The sequence below is a fragment of the Tachyglossus aculeatus genome, chromosome 25 (genome assembly GCF_015852505.1).
Source record: "Tachyglossus aculeatus isolate mTacAcu1 chromosome 25, mTacAcu1.pri, whole genome shotgun sequence".
NCBI lineage: Eukaryota > Metazoa > Chordata > Mammalia > Monotremata > Tachyglossidae > Tachyglossus > Tachyglossus aculeatus.
In genome coordinates, this window is record NC_052090.1 from 19,240,817 (window position 1) to 19,264,698 (window position 23,882).

The 23,882-nt window shown below is 45.8% G+C and overlaps 1 protein-coding gene across 1 annotated transcript in view; it reads left to right on the top strand.

The window, feature by feature from the left end:
* Positions 1–8,941: 8,941 nt before the first annotated feature.
* Positions 8,942–23,882, top strand: part of RAB2A (RAB2A, member RAS oncogene family) — a 78,415-nt gene continuing 63,474 nt past the window's right edge. The window contains exon 1 of the mRNA XM_038766748.1: positions 8,942–9,139. Within this exon, the coding sequence (XP_038622676.1) occupies positions 9,094–9,139 (46 nt within the window). The 5' untranslated portion in view covers positions 8,942–9,093. The remainder of the gene's footprint in view (positions 9,140–23,882) is intronic.

Below are 23,882 nucleotides of genomic sequence, written 5' to 3' on the forward strand. Positions count from 1 at the left end.
GGAAGCAGCATGGCCTAGAGGAAAAAGTGAGGGCCTGGGAGCCAGCTCCATCATCTCATCATCATCATCAATCGTATTTATTGAGTGCTTACTGTGTGCAGAGCACTGTACTAAGTGCTTGGGAAGTACAAGTTGGCAACATACAGAGACAGTCCCTATCCAACAGTGGGCGCACAGTCTAAAAGGGGGAGACAGAGAACAAAACCAAACATACTAACAAAATAAAATAAATAGAATAGATATGTACAAGTAAAATAAATAAATAAATAGAGTAACAAATATGTACAAACATATATACATATAGCTCCACCACTTACCTGCTCAGTGATCTAGGGTAAGTCACTTAAATGATCTGGGTCTCAGTTTCCTCATCTGTAAAATGGGGATTCAATACCTATTCTCCCTCTGACAGACTGTGAGACCAGAAGACAGAGGCTGTGTCCAATCTGATTATCTTGCACCTCCTCCAGGGCCTAGTGTAGTGCTTGGCACAGAATAAGGGCTTAACAAATATCACAATTATTATTATAATTGAGTGCCTACTGATTGTGAAGCACAGAATCACACTCTCCCTTGGGAGAGTATGGCAGACGTAAGATAAATGTACCCAGACCTCAAGGAACTTAAAGTCTAATGTGGGGAGACAGATAAAATTTATTTACAAATAATGGGAGTGGGAGGAAGAACAAGGACACAACAGGAAATAAAGACAAATATATCAGGATGAAATAGCTGACTAGTTGAGTGGAAAAAAATAGCTGAGTAATTCAATAGAAATATAAAATATATACACGTGCACATTTAGTGTCTAATTGCAAATTGTGTATTCTTTTCCAGAGCTGAGTACAGTGCTCTGCACACAGTATACACTTAATAAACACTATTGCTATCACTACTACTTGCTGGGGATAAGAATAAAATACATAAGTTCTAAGGGTGGGTGCCAAGTCGATGCAACTGCTCAATGTGGGCAGGATTATGTCTGTTGTTATACTGTACTCTCCCAAGCGCTTAGTACAGTGCTTTGCACACAGTGCAAATACGATTGAATGACTGAATGAACTGGAATGTGGTGAATCAGTGGGTTCATTTTTCTAAGATGTTATCTGAAAATATAGAACACATAAAAGCTCCCTTTGGACAAGGACCATGTCTACCAATTCTTATATTAAACTCTCCCAAGCATTTAGCATGGTGCTCAGCTCACACTATGTGATCAATAAATATGAGCGATTGATTGATAAAAGGGCCCTAAAATGCCATTTTCAAGTTAAAATTTCCTCCACTCCCTAGACTGGGTACCAAATACTCTAGGACAAGATTGCTAAATGGAGCCAACTTTCTCAGCGTTGGACCCTAGCCATCCTGGAAAAGGGCAACCTCTCTCACCTTAAGGGGAAAAATGAAGACATGGCTTGGACTCTGAAGTAGAGTTCTTCTCTCCTTCTACAGTCCAGCCCGCACCCTCCTCTCCTCTTCCCCTAACCTCCTCACTGTGCCTCGTTCTCGCCTATCCCGCCGTCGACCCCCGGACCACGTCCTCCCCCTGGCCTGGAATTCCCTCCCTCTGCACATCCACCAAGCTAGCTCTCTTCCTCCCTTCAAAGCCCTACTGAGAGCTCACCTCCTCCAGGAGGCCTTCCCAGACTGAGCCCCCTTTTTCCTCTCCTCCTCCCCATCCCCCCAATCTTACCTCCTTTCCCTCCCCACAGCACCTGTATATATGTTTGTACAGATTTATTACTCTATTTATTTTACTTGTACATATTTACTATTCTATTTATTTTGTTAATGATGTGCATCTAGTTTTGCTTCTATTTATTCTGATGACTTGGCACCTGTCCGCATGTTTTGTTTTGTTGTCTGTCTCCCCCTTTTAGATTGTGAGCCGGTTGTCGGATAGGGACCGTCTCTATATGTTGCCAACTTGGACTTCCCAAGTGCTTAGTACAGTGCTCTGCACAAAGTGCTCAATAAATATGATTGAATGAATGAATGAACAGTTACCAAGGTCAATCAATCAGTTGTCTTACTGTGTGCAAAGCACTGCACTAAGTATTTGGGAGAGGATGAAATAGCAGAGCTCACAAAGAGCTCACAATCTAGAGGCTGATTGCTTTAAGGTCTGGATGATACAGGTTCTTAAGAGTCTTTTCATTTTGCCTGCCACAGTCTGGCATTTTAGAATTCCTCGAAGCGCAGTGGATAGGCTTTAAAAATCTCCTGAACTTCTTAATTTGGGAATTAGCGCTTGCACATTGGAAATACAGTTATCTCTCAAAGTCCAGTTCACTGTCCCAGAACTACAAGTCCCAGAATCACCTGGAGCTCTAAGCAATTTCCCCCCTGCTCTAGCTCCCCTGTTTAGGATGCTGGGGTAGGTAGCTCCCAAGTGTGAATCTTGTCCAAGGCCCATTGAGGATTGTCCGGCCTTTGTTTCAAATTTGGGTTTATTTACAGAAACAGCTGTTCCAGTTTCCAAACCAAAATATTTTCCTTGAAACCTGAAATTAGATATACCAAAATGCCGCACTCTTTTGGACAGCCAGGATTTTGAGATAAGGGGAAAATAGCTCCCCTTCAAATAATATATTAGAGCAGAAAAAAAAAATCCAAGTCTGTGCCGGACAGGGGACAGATCGGCTGAAAAACAGAGGACTGGAAAATGGGCCTGGGGTCAGGGGACCTGGATTCCAATCCCAGCTCCACCACTTGCCTCCTGTGTGTCCTTGGGCATGTCACTTAAATTCTCTGTGCCTCAGTTTACTCATCTGTAAAATGGGGATTAAATTCCTGTTCTCACTCTCCCCAGACTGTGACCCCCATGGGAGACAAGGACTGTGTCTGACCTATCAATTAATCAATCAATCAATTAACAGTATTTATTGGGCACTTCCTGTGTGGAGAACACTGTACTAAGCACTGAAAGTACAGTATAATAAAGTTGGTACACAAGATCCAACCTGATGATCTTGTATCTACCTTAGCGCTTCGTACAGTGCTTGGCACATAATAAGCACTTATATACTAACTATGATAATTACTATGATTGTTAATATCTTTTCATAGTCCATACCAGTTTCCAGTAGTATTTTTTCAATAGGAGCCAGTACAGTTTACAGCAATCTTCGAGCAAGTTAAATACCTGGCTTTACTTCTCTCCCCTTTTCAGTTTTGCTTCATTTTTCTGTCCTGTAAATAAAACAATTATTGATAATGAGCACAACTATTTTCAATTCTGGGTCAATTGAAAAGGCTCTTGATAGATAAATCTATAGACATGGTCAGTTGGTGAGATGAGAGAGCAACCAGGATCTATGACTTCTGGCTAAATCAGCCTCCAGAAACTTTCAAATTCACACCCTTCCTTGTAAGTGGGAAGCATGTGTTCTGTTTTTGTCATTTTTATGTTATTGTAGCTGTTGTAATGGTAATGAAGTGAAAAAAAGGGTAGTAAATATCTTCCCTGCCTCCAGATTAGAAATGAAATGTGATCCTTCAACGGTCAGCTGTCCTACTTGCAGCTCCATATGTCCCTGGTTAAAATCCCGGAGATTGGGGATCTGTCAGAGGCAGAAATAAAGGCAATTGGATGGTGGGGGGGAGATGGGGAGAGGAACTGTAGAAGAGAAGGCCTGAAATGTGATCCTGGAACCCTCATCGCCACTTATCTCCTAATATCTGCAAAGCAACAGCCTCTGGGGAACCCAAAAGACAGACGGTTACACTGCCCGTATTGTCCTTTGGGTGCTGCCCTTGGCAAAGGGCTGGGTTATCATTACCCAGCAGAGGGAGAGAGAAGAGCAAAGGCTTTATCAACAATTAATGAGGTTTTGGGAGGAGGACAACCCTGATATTTTACATCTGCCTGATTGACGGCACATTTCTGACTCTCCGCCCCCCATCTTCAACTCCCCCTCTGTCCCTCCATCCTGCCTCAGGTTTGCGTGGTCTCAGGGGAGTTTCCTGACTCCAAGCAGGCTCCTGTCAGGGGGGCAGTCGTAATACCTGTGGCATTCGTTAAGTGCTTACCATTTGCCAAGCACTGTCCTAAACACTGAGGTGGAGAGAACACAATCTGATGACACAGAGTTTGTCCCAGACTAAGGGGGAGGGAGAACGGCTACTTAATCCCCATTTTACAGGAGAGGAAGCAGACACAGAAAAGTTAAGTGATGTGGGAATGGTAGACTGCCAGCACCCTGGGCAGAAGATATCAATCAGGGGGGACAGGAACCAATCAGAAAGTACATTCAAGGAAGGATTATCGGAACAATCCTGTCTTGTCTCCACAAGCAACAATTTTTGTTTCCAAGCCTCCTTTTATTAGCTGGCTGAGTCTTGGGGATTCAAAACCTCTTCTCTCTCCTACTTAGATTGTGAGTCCCCTGTGGGATTGATTATCTTATAGCTACCCCAGCACTTAGTACAGTGCTTGGCACACAGTAAGCACTTAACAAATACCATTATTATTATTATTATTATTATTATTATTATTATCATTATTACATCATGAAATGGGAAGAATCTACCAACTCCTTTCAAACTGATGCAGATATGGTGGTGAGTCATCTGACTTTAAACCGGACAGTCCAAGATTCAACTGTCTCGTCTGTGTCTGATACTCACGTAGTACCAGATACATTTATGTCTGGTATTTTTATTTTACACATTTAGCTTTCCTCTGCCTCTAAGTTCTCAGGCCCAGAAATGGCAACTGGGTTCAGAAAGGCCTAAGAGGGGAGCACAAATGCACTGCAGCAATTGGGGAGGGGAATCAGAGTAGCCCAGAGAAGAGGCCTAGGTCTGAGAGAATTCCAAAGGAACTGGGCAGGTTTCCACAGTCATGGCAACTGCATGATGTCATCACATTCTTGTGTTTTGACAGAATGCATGGGACATCACAGGGGGTTTAGGGGAGGTTTTTTTGAGTGCCAACACTGACCTCCCTAAGTGCTGACACGCCCCATGCAGATGTGAGTGGAGTTGAGCTGTAAATATGGTCAGTCCTGCAAATGCACTAACATCAGTTGATGCAAGGAGGAAGGGAGCGAGACACAAGTGTCCCTGCCCTCCCTAGGTTGGCACTGCAATTCTATTTGCCCTTAGCGTGAGCAAGTTTTCAATTTGGAGATCCTCAAGATCTCCTTTATCCCAGTGGGACTGCTGGACTCTGAGCCATGAGGAGTCTGAAATTCTGCTTCTCTAGCTACAGTCCCCTACTGATTATTTCATAAATTTGTCTGTGCTTTAAGTCATTCCCGTGTTTCGTTTCATCTCTCTCTTTCTGTCTGTCACCATCTCTCTCCATTCCCCCTTATATTTTTAGATTTGGGCCTCCCCTCAAGAGCCAGGGATTGTGTCTAATTCCCACTTGTATATTTTTTTGCAATGCATAATATGGTGCTCTGGACCCAATAAGTGTTTAACACTACCATTACTGCTACACCGTTTCACACCACAGGGCTGCCACTATAATCCAGGTGACACTTTATTACAGTTGGTCAATCACGGCTAGTGAGGGAACTCTGGAAAAATTCACAGTTAGTTCCTCTATCCTCAAATCATCCACAAAAGTCATGGGCACCGAACTTCAGAAGAAAAGACTATAAAGGAAGAGAACCCCTAACCCTAATTTTTTTTACACTTCAGACATTACACAAACATTCTTGGGACTGAACACATGATCAGGGTCATACCTACTTAACACGCAGACATGGAAGAGACAGACCAGATCCCACAAAGGATAGCATAGATCCACCTTCTCTTGGATTTAATAAGTTCTGCCCTGCTGAATGACTATGTTATTCCCAGGCTCCTGTTGACCAGAACTACGTCCTCCCAAAAAGTTCCAATCTACCACATTTTTGAACAATAGTAATCCTTCAGAATTCTGGGAAATATTGTTCTCCAAAAGGGTTATAGGACTAGGCTGCTTCCTCTTCTTCACTCCCTTACATGAAAGGGCCTGAATATTTATAAGCAGCTTCCATCAACCCTGAGTTAAGGTAACACCTTGATCACTACACAGTGCATAATTATGGAGAACGATGCTCCATAAATAATAAATTGGCATAGGCCAATTTGAGGCTTGAAAGAAATTAGGTCAAACAATCAGGTTGTGGTGACTAAAAATTGCAAATGATTCAGCATTGGCACGAAGTATCTTCAGGCTACTTACTAATGCCCTTTGTGACCCAATATATCATTGTGAAAACATCTCCATTCAGTCAATATTACTTAGTGTCAGCTCTGTATAAGATGTGGTAGTATGCGGAATAGCATCTACATGGTCAAAGCAGAGCCATAAAACTTTTAGAACCCAGTAGGGTTGAGAAATTTTTTAACCTACATGTAATCCTTTATTAATGTAGGACATTGATGGAATAGAAATTCATTTGACTCAGGCACTGAACCTCTACTACTAAGTAGTTGAGTTCAACTATTCCAATGTTTTCAGGCAGGACACATTCTTGTGCCTTCTGTGGGTTGATGATTTTAACCATCACTGCTAAATGCTTTTTAAGGAATGCGCTGGGAAGGATGCTCGAACACTGATCCAGATAGACACACAGTCCCTAGGCCAAAATCGGGTGCCCAAAATGGGCTCGCCATCTAAAGACGTGGAGGGCAGTTGTGTGTGTGTACTGTGTGGAGAGACCTACTGAGATGAAATGAAACCGTCTAAAGTAAGCACATCAATTTCAACAAGAGTCAAAACGATATGAAAAATGACTGTCTTACTGCTGTAGCACATTCTCAAACATCCTAGTTCCGTGCCCTGCACGCAAGGACTCAGTACGTGCTGCTGATGGAGAAACGGACCAAAACTACACTCTCCCAAGTACTTAGCATAACACTCTGCACACAGTAGGTGCTCAAATACTACTGATAAAGAATTAGGCCTCTACAAGTGGGCAAAGAGACACTGAGGAAGGAGAAAGGCCCTTTGAAGTGTTTTGGGTTAGTCCCTGTGTGGGTACTGCTGGGGGGGGGGGGGGGGGAGAAGAGAGAGATGGAGAGAGAGAGAGACAGACAGAGAGAGAGAGAGAGAGAGAGAGAGAGAGAGGAGTGTTAGTCTGTCTGTGAGTGCAAGGACAGGGCAGGACATTGACTCTAGTGACCCCCAGACCTGGAAGGCCCATGGCGGGGGCCGGAGGAAGTAGCTCCAATAGGTAGTCTGCCCTCTCTCCTCCTCTTCTCCATCTTCCTTCTCCTTGTCCTCCCTCTCCTGTCCACCTTCGCCTCCTGCTCTTCTCCATTTCCTGATCCCCATCCTCTTTCTCCTCCCATCCTTTTTCCTCTCCTCCCTCGCCTTCTCCTCCTCCTGTCCTCCTCCTCCATCCGTCCTCCCCCTCGCCTGCCTGCTCCTCCCCATCTGTCCTCCCCCATCTGCCTTCTCCTCCTCCTCCTCCTCTCCTCCCCCTCATCTGCCTTCTCCTCCTCCTGTCCTCCCCCTCGCCTGCCTGCTCCTCCCCACCTGTCCTCCTCTCATCTGCCTTCTCCACCTCCTCCCCCATCCTCCTCTCATCTGCCTTCTCCACCTCCTCCCCCATCCTCCCCTCGTCTGCCTTCTCCTCCCCCTCGTCTTTCTGCCTTCTCCTCCTCCTGTCCTCCCCCTCGCCTGCCTGCTCCTCCCCCACCCGTCCTCCTCTCATCTGCCTTCTCCACCTCCTCCCCCATCCTCCCCTCGTCTGCCTTCTCCTCCCCCTCCTCTTTCTGCCCTCTTCCTCCTCTATCTGTCCTCTCCCTAGTCTGCCTCCTCCTCCTCCCCCGTCCTCCCCTCGTCTGCCTCCTCCTCCTCCCCCTGTCCTCCCCTCGTCTGCCTCCTCCTCCTCCTTTCTGCCCTCTTCCTCCCCTATCTGTCCTCTCCCTTGTCTGCCTTCTCGTCCTCCTCCTCCCCCGTCCTCCCCTCGTCTGCCTTCTCCTCCTCCTCTATCTGTCCTCTCCCTCATCTGCCTTCTCCGCCTCCTCCTCCTTGTCCTCCTCCTCCCCGTCCTCCCCTCGTCTGCCTTCTCCTCCTTCTCTTCCTGCCCTCTTCCTCCTCTATCTGTCCTTCTCCCTCATCTGCCTTCTCCTCCTCCTTCCGTCCTCCTCCTCCCCCTGCCCTCCCTTCGTCTGCCTTCTCCTCCTCCTCTATCTGTCCTCTCCCTCATCTGCCTTCTCCTCCTCCTTCTGTCCTCCTCCTCCATCCTCCTCCCCTCGTCTGCCTCCTCCTCCTCCTCCTCCTCCTCCTCCTCTCTGTCCTCACCCTCGTCTGCCTTCTCCTCCTCCTTCCTCCTCCTCCCCCATCCTCCCCTCGTCTGCCTTCTCCTCCTCCCCGTCCTCCCCTCGTCTGCCTCCTCCTCCTCCTCCTTTCTGCCCTCTTCCTCCCCTATCTGTCCTCTCCCTTTTCTGCCTTCTCGTCCTCCTCCTCCTCCCCCTGTCCTCCCCTCGTCTGCCTTCTCCTCCTCCTCTATCTGGCCTCTCCCTCATCTGCCTTCTCCGCCTCCTCCTCCTCCTTCTGTCCTCCTCCTCCATCCTCCTCCTCCTCCCCCTGTCCTCCCCTCGTCTGCCTTCTCCTCCTTCTCTTCCTGCCCTCTTCCTCCTCTATCTGTCCTCTCCCTCATCTGCCTTCTCCTCCTCCTCTCTCTGTCCTCTCCCTCGCCTGCCTTCTCCTCCTCCTCCTCCTCCATCCTCCTCCCCCTGCCCTCCCCTCGCCTGCCTCCTCCTCCTGCTCCTCCTCCAGCCGTCGTCCTCCCCCTCCTCCTTCGCGCTCCCGCTCCTCCCTCCTCCCCCTCGGGCGGCGGCGGCGGCAGCACTTCCGGGTCGGGGCCGGCCTGGAGGAGGAGGAGGAGCGGGAGCAGCAGGAGCAGGAGCAGGAGGAGGAGGAGGAGGAGGGAGGGGCGGCTGGGGCTGTTATTGTTCGGCGGGGGTTGGGGTTGGGGCCCGGGGCCCGGGGCCGTGCGGCAGCCCCGGTCGTGTCGGGGTCGGCGGAGCGGCGGGCCGCGGGCCGGCTTACAGGGAGAGGAGCAGCGGGCCGAGCCGCCGGCGGAGGAGCAGGCCGCCGGAGCAGGGAGGAGCCCCGGGAGGAGCCCCAGCCGGAGCTCCGCCATGGCCTACGCCTATCTGTTCAAGTACATCATCATCGGGGACACAGGTGAGGGCCCCCCCCCCCCCCCCCGGGGGCGGCGGGCCCCGGCGGGCCCCGGTGGGCCCCGTCCTCCCTCGGCCCAGGCCGCGGCCCCTCCCCCGGCCCACCATTTCCGCAGCGGCGGAGCCGCTGACGTGGGCACCGACATCCCGGCCCGCAGCGGAAAAGGGGGGCCCAGCCTCAGTAACAACGGTGGCATCTGGTAATCAATCAATCGATCGTATTTAGTGAGCGCTTACTGTGTGTACAGCACTGCACTAAGCGCTTGGGAAGAACAAGTTGGCAACGGATAGAGACGGTCAATCAATCAATCAATCGTATTTATTGAGCGCTTACTTGTGCAGAGCACTGGACTAAGCGCTTGGGAAGTCCAAGTGGGCAACATAGAGAGACGGTCAATCAATCAATCAATCGTATTTATTGAGCGCTTACTTGTGCAGAGCACTGGACTAAGCGCTTGGGAAGAACAAGTTGGCAACGTATAGAGACGGTCAATCAATCAATCAATCGTATTTATTGAGCGCTTACTTGTGCAGAGCACTGGACTAAGCGCTTGGGAAGAACAAGTTGGCAACATAGAGAGACAGTCAATCAATCAATCAGTCGTATTTATTGAGCGCTTACTGTGTGCACAGCACTGGACTAAGCGCTTGGGAAGAACAAGTTGGCAACGGATAGAGACGGTCAATCAATCAATCAATCGTATTTATTGAGCATTTACTTGTGCAGAGCACTGGACTAAGCGCTTGGGAAGTCCAAGTGGGCAACATAGAGAGACAATCAATCAATCAATCGTATTTATTGAGCGCTTACTTGTGCAGAGCACTGGACTAAGCGCTTGGGAAGAACAAGTTGGCAACGTGTAGAGACGGTCAATCAATCAATCAATCGTATTTATTGAGCGCTTACTTGTGCAGAGCACTGGACTAAGCGCTTGGGAAGAACAAGTTGGCAACATAGAGAGACAGTCAATCAATCAATCGTATTTATTGAGCGCGTACTGTGTGCAGAGCACTGGACTAAGCGCTTGGGAAGTCCAAGTTGGCAACATAGAGAGACAGTCAATCAATCGTATTTATTGAGCGCTTACTGTGTGGAGAGCACTGGACTAAGCGCTTGGGAAGTCCAAGTTGGCAACATATTGAGACGGTCCCTACCCAACGGTGGGCTCACAGTCTAGAAGGGGGAGGCAGACAACAAAACCAAACCATGGGCGAAGCACTGTGCTTTGCCAGGCCCGGGAAAATACAACAAAATACACCGGCGCCCCTCGACTCCTCTGATTCATCCATTCAATCGTATTTATTTATTCATTCAGTCGTATTGATTGAGCGCTTACTGTGTGCAGAGCACTGTGCTGAGCGCCTGGGAAGGCCAAGTTGGCAGCATAGAGAGACGGTCCCTACCCAACGGCGGGCTCACAGCCTAGAAGGGGGAGACAGAGAACAAAACAAAACATATTAACCAAGTAAATAGAATACGTATGTACAAATAAAATGGAGTAATCAATCAATCGTATTTATTGAGCGCTTACTGTGTGCAGAGCACTGTACTAAGCGCTTGGGAAGTACAAGTTGGCAACATATAGAGACGGTCCCTACCCAACAGTGGGCTCACAGTCTAGAAACAAATATGTACAAATATATATATATATATATATATATATATATATATATGTATACACACAGGTGCTGTGGGGAGGGGAAGGAGGTAGGGCGGGGGGGGAAAGGCGGCTGCCCCTCTTGCCAGGCCCAGGTAGGCCCCTGTCCACCCGGACAAAGTACACCGGCGCCCCTCGACTCCTCTAATTCATCCATTCAATCGTATTTATTCATTCATTCATTCATTCAGTCGTATTTATTGAGTGCCTACTGTGTGCAGAGCACTGTACTGAGTGCTTGGGAAGTCCAAGTTGGCAACGTATAGAGACGGTCCCTACCCAACAGCGGGCTCACAGTCTAGAAGGGGGAGACAGACAACAAAACATATTAACAAAATAAAATAAATAGAATAAATATGTACAAGTAAAATAAATAAATGGAGTAATAAATACCTACAAACATATATACATATATACAGAGGCTGTGGGGAGGGGAAGGAGGTAAGGCAGGGGGGATGAGTGCTTACTGTGTGCGAGCACTGTACTAAGCGCTTGGGAAGCCCAAGTCGGCAACATGTAGAGACCGTCCCTACCCAACAGCGGGCTCCCAGTCTAGAAGGGGGAGACAGGCAACAAACCACAGCAAGGCCCCCGCCCCTCCTTACATTTATTTTATTTTTTAAGTCATGCCATAACCACAGTCAGTTTACACGGGGAGCCGTGGTCTTGCGGATGCCCCCAGACTCGGAAATCCAGACACGTGTTCACTTTGGGGTCCCCCAGCTCTCCACTGGCAGCTGTTGGATCTCTTATTTTTAAAATTCGTTCTTCAAAGCCCCGTGCCAACGTCTTTTTGCAGACGCGCTTGCCCCTCCAATATTCAATCATGTCAGCCCGGCTTGTTGAGGTTTTTCCATGTAGGGGATCTGGCAGTGCTTTGTCTCGTGATTAAACCAAATCACTTCAGGTGTGAGGTACTTGGTGTCTCAGCTCCTCTGTTAATGCACCAGCATCTGGTTTCAGAAGTGATTTTTTGCACAGCTTTAGGCTGAAAGATGGAGTACGTTAGAGCAGCGGTGATGATGTGGCAGTCCTCAGCTATAAATTCTGGAGTTGTATTGATTGCTGCATTACAGGAAATTGCACCACAGAGAAAAGCTCCACAATCTGACTTGGGTTTTGGGGGGGTGGGGGCGGGGAAGAGGGGAGGAAGAGAAGGAAGGTTGTGGGAGAAGTGAATTGCTTCCAGGCCTCTGTTGTAGTGCATTAGGAAAAGTGAGTTCTGGTTTTAATTCTGACATTCGTTTGTCCACAGTCACAGGGAAAGTAACATCTCTATACCTCAGTTGCTCTCTAGGTCAAATGGGGGAAGTTTAAACCTGCCTCTCTTTTCTTAAAAATATGGGAGGGCTTAACATTCATGAGAGAGGATCTCACAAATCTAAATGTCAGTATAAAAATCATTATCCTCACCTGGTCTGTCAGGAGAAGTAGAATGTGTCAAGTCAGAGCAGCAGTGTGGTCTAGTGGATAGAGCATAGGCCTAGTAATCAGAAGCACCTAGGTTCTAATCCCAGCTCTGCTTCTTGTTTGCAGTGTGACCCTGGGCAAGTCACATAACTTTTCTGTGCCCCAGTTACCTCACCTGTAAAAGGGGGATTAAAATGGAGCCCCATGTGGGACACAGACTGTGTCCAAGCTAATAATAATAATAATAATGTTAGTATTTGTTAAACAGTTATAGTGTGCCAAGCACTGTTCTAAGCGCTGGTTTAGATACAAGGTAATCAGGTTGTCCCACATGGGGCTCACAGTCTTCATCCCCATTTTACAGATGAGGTAACTGAGGCACAGATAAGTTAAATGACTTGCCCAAGGTCACACAGCTGACAAGCGGTGGAGTTGGAGTTAGAACCCATGACCCCTTACTCCCAACCTGTGCTCTTTCCACTAAGCCGCACTGCTTCTCTGACAAGCTGATTAGCTTGTCTATCTCAGCAGATAGTACAGGCACATAGTAAGCACTTAACAAATACCGTAAAAAAAAGTCTTAGTACATCATATCACAGTTGACTACAATAGCAATGAAGTAAACCTTTTCTCTATAAAACAGCAGTAAGAATACTTTATGAAAGCACTTATGCATTGACATGAAGAAGAAAATTATTATTTCAGGTGAAGTTACACCCAAGTTTCACAACATGTTTTAACTGGAATACTGTCAGAGAGGGACCATCCATCCATCAGTGCAGGCCTGTTTGGATTCAGGATCCTGAAGTGATTGAAGAAGTGGCTTGTGCACATGTGCATGTGTGTGATGTTGGACACCATGAGAATATTGGACACCACGGGATTCTGTGGGAGTGCAGAAGAACTGGGTGTATGCTGTAAATTGACCTAATACCATGAGCGAAAGTATTAGTACATGGATAGAGGCATAGAGAGGCACCTGAAAGTCTTGCACTTTGGGGTGACCAAAAGTTGGAGATATAGATGGTGTGTTGGGAAAACAGCCTTCTCATTTTGGTTCTGTTGCTTGCTCTTATCTTGAGTAAATCTATTGTGTTTTAGTTTGTCATAATTTGCCCCAACTTTTGCAATTTCCTGGGATGTTGAATGCTTCGAGCTCCTTGGAGTGAAGTTACTATGTAAGAGCAAGTGCTGTAATAGCACTTCATATTATACATGAACAACCACTTTTAGAGCAGTTCGAGTAAAGAGGCTGGATTTGTTTTCGTAGAGTTCCATGCATCAGTAATTTATAAATGTGATAACTATTAAAATAGTGCAGGTATGGCAAATTCTGTTATGAGTCTAAGCTACTTGAGGGCAGGGATTGTGTCTACTAACTCCGTGGTACCTTCTCAAGCACTTAGTACAGTACCTAGTACAGTACATCTGTACATAGTTATTTATCCTTTCTGGACCCAAGTTTCCTCAGCTGTAAAATGGGACTAAAATGCTGGCTCTCCCCACCTATTATATTGTGAGCTCTTTGTGGGACAGGAACTGTATCTGATTATCTTACATCTGTCCCAGTGTTTACCACTTTTCTTGACACTGATTAACCACTTAATAGATACCATCATTGTTGCTATTATTATTATTGTTGTTGTTGTTGTTGTGTTAACTTCCAAGTTTGAAACCTACTGAATGGACCAAACTCAAAGTCAATGCAAATAAAAAGAAAGTTGTTTCCTTAAATTCTTGCTCATAAAATGATCCCCGTTGAATTTCCACAGTACACTTTCTGCTGAAAATAACATATAAAGGACCTAGTCCCTAGCATCAAAGAGAAATGGTTCTGATGTAAATTTTGTGAAGAGAGAAATTAGTTTCATGGGAAATTGACTGAGGTATCTGCACTTCTAAAATGAAAGACTCTCCAGAGTCAGGTTAAAATTAATCTGCACAGGTCATGTTGTTTGTTGGCTATTTTTTGCTCCCCTCAGAAACACTATTAAGAAGTGCCAGGATGACTATTCCTGCCATAGAGTTGGCCTCCCTATCTAATGATTTCATTTTCGTTCTGTCTTCAGAGCCTCGATAGCTAATCAGCATTTATTTTTAGGGAGGAATTGTGGAAAAAAAAGCTGTAGCTCTCAATATTTTGAGATCAGCCAATCTTCATTGCTCCAGGGAGAAGATATGTAAATTATAATGTACTCCATTTTAACATAATCAACAGAATTTATTAAGCACCTACAGTGTGCTGAGTACTGTAATAGGCACTTGGGGAATAGAAAAACTGCTTCACAGTGTGGATAGTAAGCAGATTAGATTTACCACAGGAAGTCATGCAGGCAGATAATATCGACAGGTTCAAGAGGGTTTGGATAAATTCACAGACGAGTGATCCATAATGGGCTACTAGAGGGAAAATTGGGGATGTAGTGAGTAAAGGCGCTCTCCCAAGTGCTTACTATAGTCTTCTGCACATAGTGCTCAATAAGCGTCATTGACTGATTGATTAAAGATAGAGATGTTGAATGATGCATCGCTAAACATTAGGATGGATGCAAAGGAGAGCAAATATCACCCAGTTCCTCAGATAGATTCTTGTGGCCAATGTCGGAGCTTGGCCGAATCCTTGGTCTGACTCAGTAATAGCATTACTGATGGTCTTAAAAGTTGTGGTCTCAGTGCTTGAGGCATTTACAGTGTAATAAAGAAGGCATGCACACAGAGCTTGATGGCTATACAGTAGTTAAAAGCGCTTAGTACAGTGCTCTGCACACAGTAAGCACTCAGTAAATACGATTGAATGAATGAATGAATAATAGAGGAATATATAGAAAGCAATCACATGTTAAGTAGCAAAAGAAACACACCCAGTTCTCCCGTAATGTATCTCTCTACTACGTGTTCGGGATAGGACGTTGTAAGAGAATCAGGGGACATTCTTCCGATAGCGGGCGTCCACTTGGATGGGACATGATGGCGATGTCTAATGAATTAGTTACGCTCGTGTGGGCAGTGCCTGCAGGTCAAGGCCACTTCCTATACTGTTCATATCAGGGTCACCAGGAGCGTCACGTATACGCTGTAGGAGAACTGAGTGTGAGTGCTGAGGTGGTTGCATTTGGGCTGGTGGGGGAATATAGGTACCTCCCAGGAGGTGGCCTTCTAGAAGAAATTTGAATCATTCGTATTTATTGAGTGCTTTCTATGTGCAGAGCACTGTACTAACCAATTGAGAGAGTGTGAAGCTGTGGCAGGATGTGGTTTGGCCAGGCTGAGTGGCAAGTGGTCAGAAGTTGGTGAGGCAGGAATGAAAAATGGGGGATGGATTCCGGAGGAAGTAGAAAGCAAGGACTCCAGTGGGGCAGAAGAGGCAGCTGTAAGCTTAAGGAAGCCAACTGATGGAGAATCTTTTACTCCCTGCAAAGTCCTGTTGTCTCTTGAGGAGAGAAGTAATGTACTGTGATGAGAGTTTTAGAAGCACTGTTTTGACAGTGGAAATGTAGAGAAGAGACACAGGAGGGAAGGAGACCATGCAGAGACTTAGTCACCCAGCTGGTGGATGATGGTGAGCTTCTCTTCCACCGTGGTAGTGACTGTAAAGGTGACAAGGAACGAATGAATCCCTGAAATGATGAGGAATAAGTGAGGATTTAGGGATAGATTGAGTGGAGAGGCTAAGTAGAGGAAACTCAAGGTGAAACAAGAATTGTGAGATTGTGGAGCAGGGAATAATAATAATAATAATGATGGTATTTGTTAAGCGCTTACTATGTGCAAAGCACTGTTCTAAGAACTGGGGGGATACAAGGTGATCAGGTTGTCCCACATGGGGCTCACAGTCTTAATCCTCATTTTACAGATGAGATAACTGAGGCACAGAGAAGTTAAGTGACTTGCCCAAAGTCACACAGCTGACAGTTGGCGGAGCTGGGATTTGAACCCATGACTTCTGACTCCAAAGCCTGGTATCTTTCCACCGAGCCATGCTGCTTCTCTGGCAGCAAACATGGCAGTCTGGGCCTCAGTGATGTTCCCACCCACATAAGATATTAAAGCCTGATGTCAAATATTTACATCAGGCTTCTCTACTGTTACTCCCCTGTGGTGTCCCTTAATTAATCTCAGTGGTTTTTGTAATAGCTGGTTAATGAGCTCCCGTATAGGCAATTATATGAGATACCTCCACATTTATATGGTCCTCATAATAAAAAAAATTTTCTAAACCTCACTGTTCTGGGAGTTTGTAGAATGCCTGTTCCTTGTTTGTTATGGTCACCTTCCTCAAGCTTTTGGTAAAAGCCTACCTTTCTCCATGCTAAGGTATCTCCCAGGATCTTTGGAGGATGTTTGATGCATTTCTGTTCTGAGATGTTTACCCATCTACAGTTCATTTGTAAAAATGTGCACTGCCCGAAAAAGAAATCTGAAGTTTTTCAAGGGGATGAAGAGTTCTCCCTTCCTAAACCCTGCCCTCTGAAATGCTGTGGTATCTTAATGTTAGGGTACTCTCAGGGCGGCCCTAGCATATGTTTTCAATGTGCATTTTGGCTAGAATGCCATTGGAAAATTAGAGAACATTATTCCACCCACTCAAGCCAGTTTGGGCTGTGTGGGCTGCTTTTTCAAAGCAGCTGCTTTGTGCGCATGTGTGCGTCGTGGCAGCGGGTGAGTACTACGGCACCAGGCTCCTTCATTTCACAAGAATGCACCGTGGCCTAGTGGAAAGAGCATGGGCCTGGATTCAGAGGACCTGGGTTCTAATCCCAGCTCTGCCACTTACCTACTTTGTGACCTTAGGCAAGTCACTTCACTTCTTTGGGTGTCAGTTTCCTCATCTGTAAAATGGGAATTCAGTACCTGTTCTCCCTCCTTCTTGACTGTGAGCTCTATGAGAAAGGGACCGTGCCTGATCTGGTTATCTTGTAATACCCCACACTTACTACAGTGCTTGACCTATAATAAGCGCTTAACAGAGACCAAAATAATACTTATTCATGCAACTCTTGTGTTATAAAATAACTAGCTATAACTTTCATTCATACATCTCTTGTGCTGTATCTCTACTTCTCTCAGAATTATAAAGTTTTAAAATATTCAATCACAAGATAAATGGTCGTATCAAAGCCCTCATATTCAAAACATTCAGACTGTATTGAGAGCACCAAGAGCCTAGGTTATTCAGGTTTGGGGGAAAAAACAATAGCAAGTAGGAAAGTATTCTCCACTTCTGAGGTGTCTTTATAAATCCGATATACTAATGATACTTTAAAAGTACACCATCTGATGTGTGGTGTTTTCGGTAGCAGTTAATAGGCACCCTCCACTGTCCTTGTCACCTTTGCCCTCCCTACAGCAGCCTCAAGCAGTCACTTGGTCCCCAGGAGAATTCAAACTCTCTTAGATATTTATTTTAGGATTTTGGGGTAAGAAGTGCCATATGCTTCCATCTTCCTATTTGCTTACCCTCTCCTGCTTCCCATCACAAAGTCTAGAAGGGCACGGGACCTTGTTTTCGTTGCACTTTTGATACGTTAGAGCTATTTCGGTATGTTCTTTTTATGTGCCAGTTTGGCAAGAGTCCTGTACCACGGAGAGCACATTGCATCCAGTTCTTCAAAATACAGCTTCGGAAGCATAACAAATGTAACATGTTTTAAATGGAAGCCCCAGTTGGAAGGCTGCGGTGCACGTACCCTGGAGCCAGGGGATCTATTAGAGTACCAGGTTTGGGATCTGACATCTATGCATGCGGTTTAAGTGAAAGACACCAGTTGTCTTGAGTGGATTCTGCTAACCAGATCTCGCTGCTCCACGAGGACTCCTCTGACTGAGTCTCGCTCCCACAGCTGCCCAGTCTCATCCCCTGCTAACCCTCAAGATTTGGAAAGTGTTTTCCCCTCCAGAGTCTCATGACCTTCCTCCGCCTCCCATCACAATTTAGCACCAGATAGAGTTGAGCCCTTCTGAAATCCCATCTCTACCAGGAAGCCTTCCCTGTTAACTTCTCATCTTTCCTCCCCATTTCTCTTACAACAACTACTACTACTACTTAAGTACTTCTGCTTTACTTAAGAATTTGGTTTCCCCCATTCTCCCGTTGCACTTTTTTATATATCTTTATACTCCATTACTTCCATGCCCTTCTCCCCCCAGTAGATTGTAAACTCCCTGGGGGCAGGGATCATGTCTGCTAACTCTGTTGTACCCTCTCAAGTGCTTAGTACAGTGCTCTGCAGAGAGTAAATAAATCAATATATTGATTGAGCTGAATTAGTGAGCCTCTCAAGCGCTAGAAAGGTGTTGCCTACAGTGGGAGAAGTGGCACATTGCGAAGCAAAATGAAATCCCCAGTGACAGTTCCCGAGAAGCAAAATAAAAGGCTTGAAGACTTAATTGATTTTCAAGTAATATAGTAATCTACCTGGGGACCAGGGTTTGGGGAAAATGTAGTTTAAAGTTACTTCATTATAGCGTCCGTAAAGGAATCAGATAAGCAGAGCACAAAATGTGTTTCATTATTTCCCTCTCGTCCTTGAATGGGGAGAGCTGAGTATAGTTCAGTTCAGAATTCACAGTTTCTAAATTTGCTAAAGTGGCTGCTAAAGCGTGAGGAGGATAGTGTCTTCTCTCTTTATCCACTCTGTCGAGCACGTTGCTGATTCTGCCACTGCTTCTCGGAATTGAACCTCCAAGTGGAACTCATATTAGAGTGAGCTGTCAGAATGGACCTTCCTTTGTCACGTCTTCCAATCTCTGCTCCTTTCTACTCTCCTTCCCGTGTTTTAAATCTGATAGCATCACTTAATAACATCTAAATATAATTCCACAAAAAACTCACAATTCCAGATTCCATATCAAGGTACCTAGGCCTTTTCTGGAGATATGTGGTTTATGTACTACTTTTTATTTTTTTTAATGGTATTTAAGTGCTTACTGTGTGCCAGGCATTTTACTAAGTGCTGGGATAAATACAAAATAATCAGATTGGACACAGTCCCATATGGGGCTCAGAGTCTTAATCTCCATTTTACAGATGAGGTAACTGAGGCTCAGAGAAATTAAGTGACTTGCCCAGTGTCACACAGCAGACATGTGGGGGAGCTGGGATTAGAACCCATGACCTCTGACCCCCAAGCCCATGCTCGCAAGCTAGATGTCTGTTGATAAGTGGCTGTACCATATGGGTGCAATATTAAAAAATATAAAGTTGCCAGCAGTATGAGAAAATGGCCGGGTGCATATCTCTGGTTCTGGAACAGCGCTCTTTCAGTGTTCTCAAATCAACCTTTAAAGTACCCTTGTTAGAATCACCACAAATTTCCCTTGAATGTAATAAGCATTTGTTTACTTGAACACTTAATGCGCATGCGCTTAAAGTATCTTCTTGTCTAACAGGTGGCTTTCCATATAATAATAATAATAATGATGGTATTTGTTAAGTGCTTAATTTGGTGCCAAGCACTGTTCTAAGTGCTGATGGAAATCCCAATTTTACTATGGCATGTTCCCTTCCCCACCTCTTAGGTCACCCCCACCCAGTTCACATAATGTGACTGAAGTGCTGGTCTGATTCTGGTAATTTGGGGTTGGAAATTTCAAGGTCCTTGGGCTGGCACAAAAATATTCCTTTCTCTAAGACCGTCAAGAGATATGCGATCAGAAGTGGTATGATATGTTCATTGTTACCAGGTATTGTGTACTTCATTAGCTTTTCAGAAGTAGACTTTTCGAGTGTCATCTACCAATTTTAGGGAGTGAACCGTCTAAAAGAGAGAGTCTGTCTTTTAATCTTCATTGTATTTTCATCCAAGGCCCACTAAGATGCATGCTAAATCGTAATATGCTTAGTAATTGTGTTGGTGATACTGGTATTGAGTGATGTTCCACAAAGTTTAGTTCTGAGACTAGATCACTCTGGTTTTCGTTTGTTTGTTTTTTTAATTAGTGACTTGGAAAATAAGAGAAAAGTCTTATAAAAGGATGAAGAAAATCAATAGACAAATGTAAGGCAGCTCATTAGAAAGCAACTCATATACAAACTTACCTGGACTCAGCACAGAAGAAAAGGACCTTCAGGGAATTGAAGGGGGTGGTGTTCATAGTTGACCAGGGGGTTGAGATGGCAACATTTTATTTTTTAATATTGCAGCCATATGGTACAGCCACTTATCAACAGACATCTACCTTGCGAGCACGGGTTTGGGGGTCAGAGGTCATGGGTTCTAATCCCAGCTCCCCCACATGTCTGCTGTGTGACATTGGGCAAGTCACTTAATTTAACTGAGCCTCAGTTACCTCATCTGTAAAATGGAGATTAAGACTGTGAGCCCCACGTGGGACAATCTGATCACCTTGTATCTCCCCCAGCACTTAGAACAGTGCTTTGCACATAGCACTTAACAAATGCCATCATCATCATCATTATTATTATTATTATTATTATTATTATCAGAAAGCCATCCCTCTGACAAGACTTTAGATTGGTCAGATCCTTAGTCGAGTACTGTGTCCAGTGCTGGTCATGAACCTGAAAAAGATTATAGAGCAACTGGGTGGTGCCTTGAAGTGTTGACAATGGAAAACCTGACATTGTGTGAGCCTGCCATTATGAATTGCCTTTTAGTGCTTGAAGGGTTTTTAAGGTGGAAGGATCCTTCATGCCCACTGAGGATTGAACAAGAGGTGTTGGGTTTAAATTATAGCTGGATTTTCATTGGCCATTAGAAGTACTTGAGCTGGCATGATGATAGAATAGCTTAAGAAGTTGCCAGGAGAGATGATGGAGTTCTCCCTCTCTAGAGATCTTGAAGAAAAGAACAGACAGTCATCTGCCTAGAGGCAGGGGGCTGGACCAGATGGTCTCGAGATCCTTTCTAGCGTCGTGATTCTGTGATTCTTTGATTTAATCCATTGGGATTCAAAGTCTCCAGACCACCTGGCATGTGACTTCAGCTTTGCAAATGGGCTACAAAAAGGCATCGAGCCCCCACAGTTTTCCAGCCTGCCAAATTTTCACCTCCTCTTCACACACTTACAAGTGTCATAACAATTCATCCTTTGACAGCGAGCAGGAGCTACAGAGCTAAAACCGGTGAGTCACTATAGAATCGTACTTGCCTGATTTCTCATAGATGAAAGTTAACTTCTTTCAAGGCCTTCCTATTTTGCCTGATTCATTTCATTGCGACAGGCTTGCGAGTGTAAGTGGTTAGCCCTGCGTATGTTCACGCCCTACCGGCCAGGTGGCAGGGATACCAAGCGAGGATGGGGTGATCAGGATTCCCTTTCTGTAACTCCCCTCACCTTTAGCCACAAGCATTATTTGAATATCTTCTGCAAGAAAGGTTCTAGGTGCTTTGGGGTTTCAGCGTGCTATTTAGAAATGGTTCTTGCCCCTGGGGGCTATACAATTTACCAGGCTCTTGATAAGGAATTCATCAGGCAGAGGATTGATGGCTTAGTATAGTGCTCTGCACAAAGTAAGCGCTCAGTAATGAAGAAGTAGCTGCCCACTCCAATATCCACCCTGCTCCCTGTTTGGTGCCGATGTTAATAATAATAATGGCATTTATTAAGCGCTTACTATGTGCAAAGCACTGCAATGAGTAGAGAAGGCAGGAGATAGCCAGGATGGGGGCTAGGATCCCTTCTATTTCTCCTCTCCGCTCCCACCTCCCCATACCGGAGAAGCAGCGTGACCTAGTGGATAGAGCATGGGCCCGGGAATCAGGAGGACCTGGGTTCTAATCCTGGTCCCGCCACCTTGGGCAAGTCACTTAACTTCTCTGTGCCTCAGTTACCTCACCTCTTAAACAGGGTTGAAATACCTGTTTGAGAAGCAGCATTGCCTAGTGGATGGCGCATGGGCTTGGGAGTCAGAAGGACCAGGGTTCGAATCCCACCTCCCCCAACTTGTCTGCTAGGTGACCTTGTGCAAATCACTTAACTTTGTGCCTCAGTTCTCTCATCTGTAAAATGGGGAATAAGACTGTAAGCCCTATCTGGGACGGGGATTGTATCCAACACAATTACCTTGTATCTATCCCAGTGCTTAGTACAGTGCCTGGCACATAGTAACCATGTAACAACTACCACAATTATTATTATATTATTATTATTACTGGGTCTTCATTGTCAATATGTCCTATTGGATGAGATTTGAAAGGAACAAATTGACAATTATTTTGTAAATTGTTTTAGCGTCTGCAAGTTCCACGAGACTGTCAGGTCCAAGGACCATGTGCCTTGCCCACATTCGACCCTCCATAAATACTATTGATCAGTTGACAAGGGGAAACACTTCCTAAAGGGCAGGAAGGGAAAAGTTGCTGGAAAGACTCCGTCTTTTAAGAATATTACTCATGGGCTGACGCTAAATATATGTTTTCACGTTTTGGTAAGAGGAAACATTGCCCTTTAGTGAGACTATTCATGAATCTTCATCTCATCCCATATTGCACATTTTATAAAAACTGCTGGATTGATCATTCATTCATTCAATCGTATTTATTGAGCGCTTACTGTGTGCAGAGCACTGTACTAAGCGCTTGGGAAGTTGGCAACATATAGAGACGGTCCCTACCCAACAGTGGGCTCACAGTGTAGAAGGGGGAGACAGAGAACAAAACAAAACATATTAACAAAATAAAATAAATAGAATATGTACAAGTAAAATAAATAGAGTAATAAATATGTACAAACATCTATACATATATACAGGTGCTGTGGGGAAGGGAAGGAGGTAAGGTGGGGGAGATGGAGAGGGGGAGGAGGGGGAGAGGAAGGAGGGGGCTCAGTCTGGGAAGGCCTCCTGGAGGAGGTGAGCTCTCAGTAGGGCCTTGAAGGGAGGAAGAGAGCTAGCTTGGCGGATGTGCGGAGGGAAGGCATTCCAGGCCCGGGGGATGACGTGGGCCGGGGGTCGACCACGGGACAGGCGAGAACGAGGCACGGTGAGGAGATTAGCGGCAGAGGAGCGGAGGGTGCGGGCTGGGCTATAGAAGGAGAGAAGGGAGGTGAGGTAGGAGGGGGCAAGGTGATGGACAGCCTTGAAGCCGAGGGTGAGGAGTTTCTGCCTGATGCATAGGTTGATTATTGGTAGCCACTGGAGATTTTTGAGGAGGGGAGTAACATGCCCAGAGAGTTTCTGGACAAAGACAATCCGGGCAGCTGTGTGAAGTATGGATTGAAGTGGGGAGAGACAGGAGGATGGGAGATTGGAGAGGAGGCTGATACAGTAGTCCAGATGGGATAGGAGCTTGAACGAGCAGGGTAGCGGTTTGGATGGAGAGGAAAGGGCAGATCTTGGCAATGTTGCAGAGTTGAGACTGGCAAGTTTTGGTGACGGCTTGGATGTGAGGGGTGAATGAGAGAGCGGAGTCGAGGATGACACCAAGGTTGCGGGCTTGTGAGACGGGAAGGATGGTAGTGCCGTCAACAGAGATGGGAAAGTCAGGGAGAGGGCAGGGTTTGGGAGGGAAGACAAGGAGTTCAGGCTTGGACATGTTGAGTTTTAGGTGGTGGGCAGACATCCAGATGGAGATGTCCTGAAGGAAGGAGGAGATGCGAGCCTGGAGAGAGGGGGAGAGAGCAGGGGCAGAGATGTAGATTTGGGTGCACAGAGATGATAGTTGAAGCTGTGGGAGCGAATGAGGTCACCAAGGGAGTGAGTGTAGATCGAGAACAGAA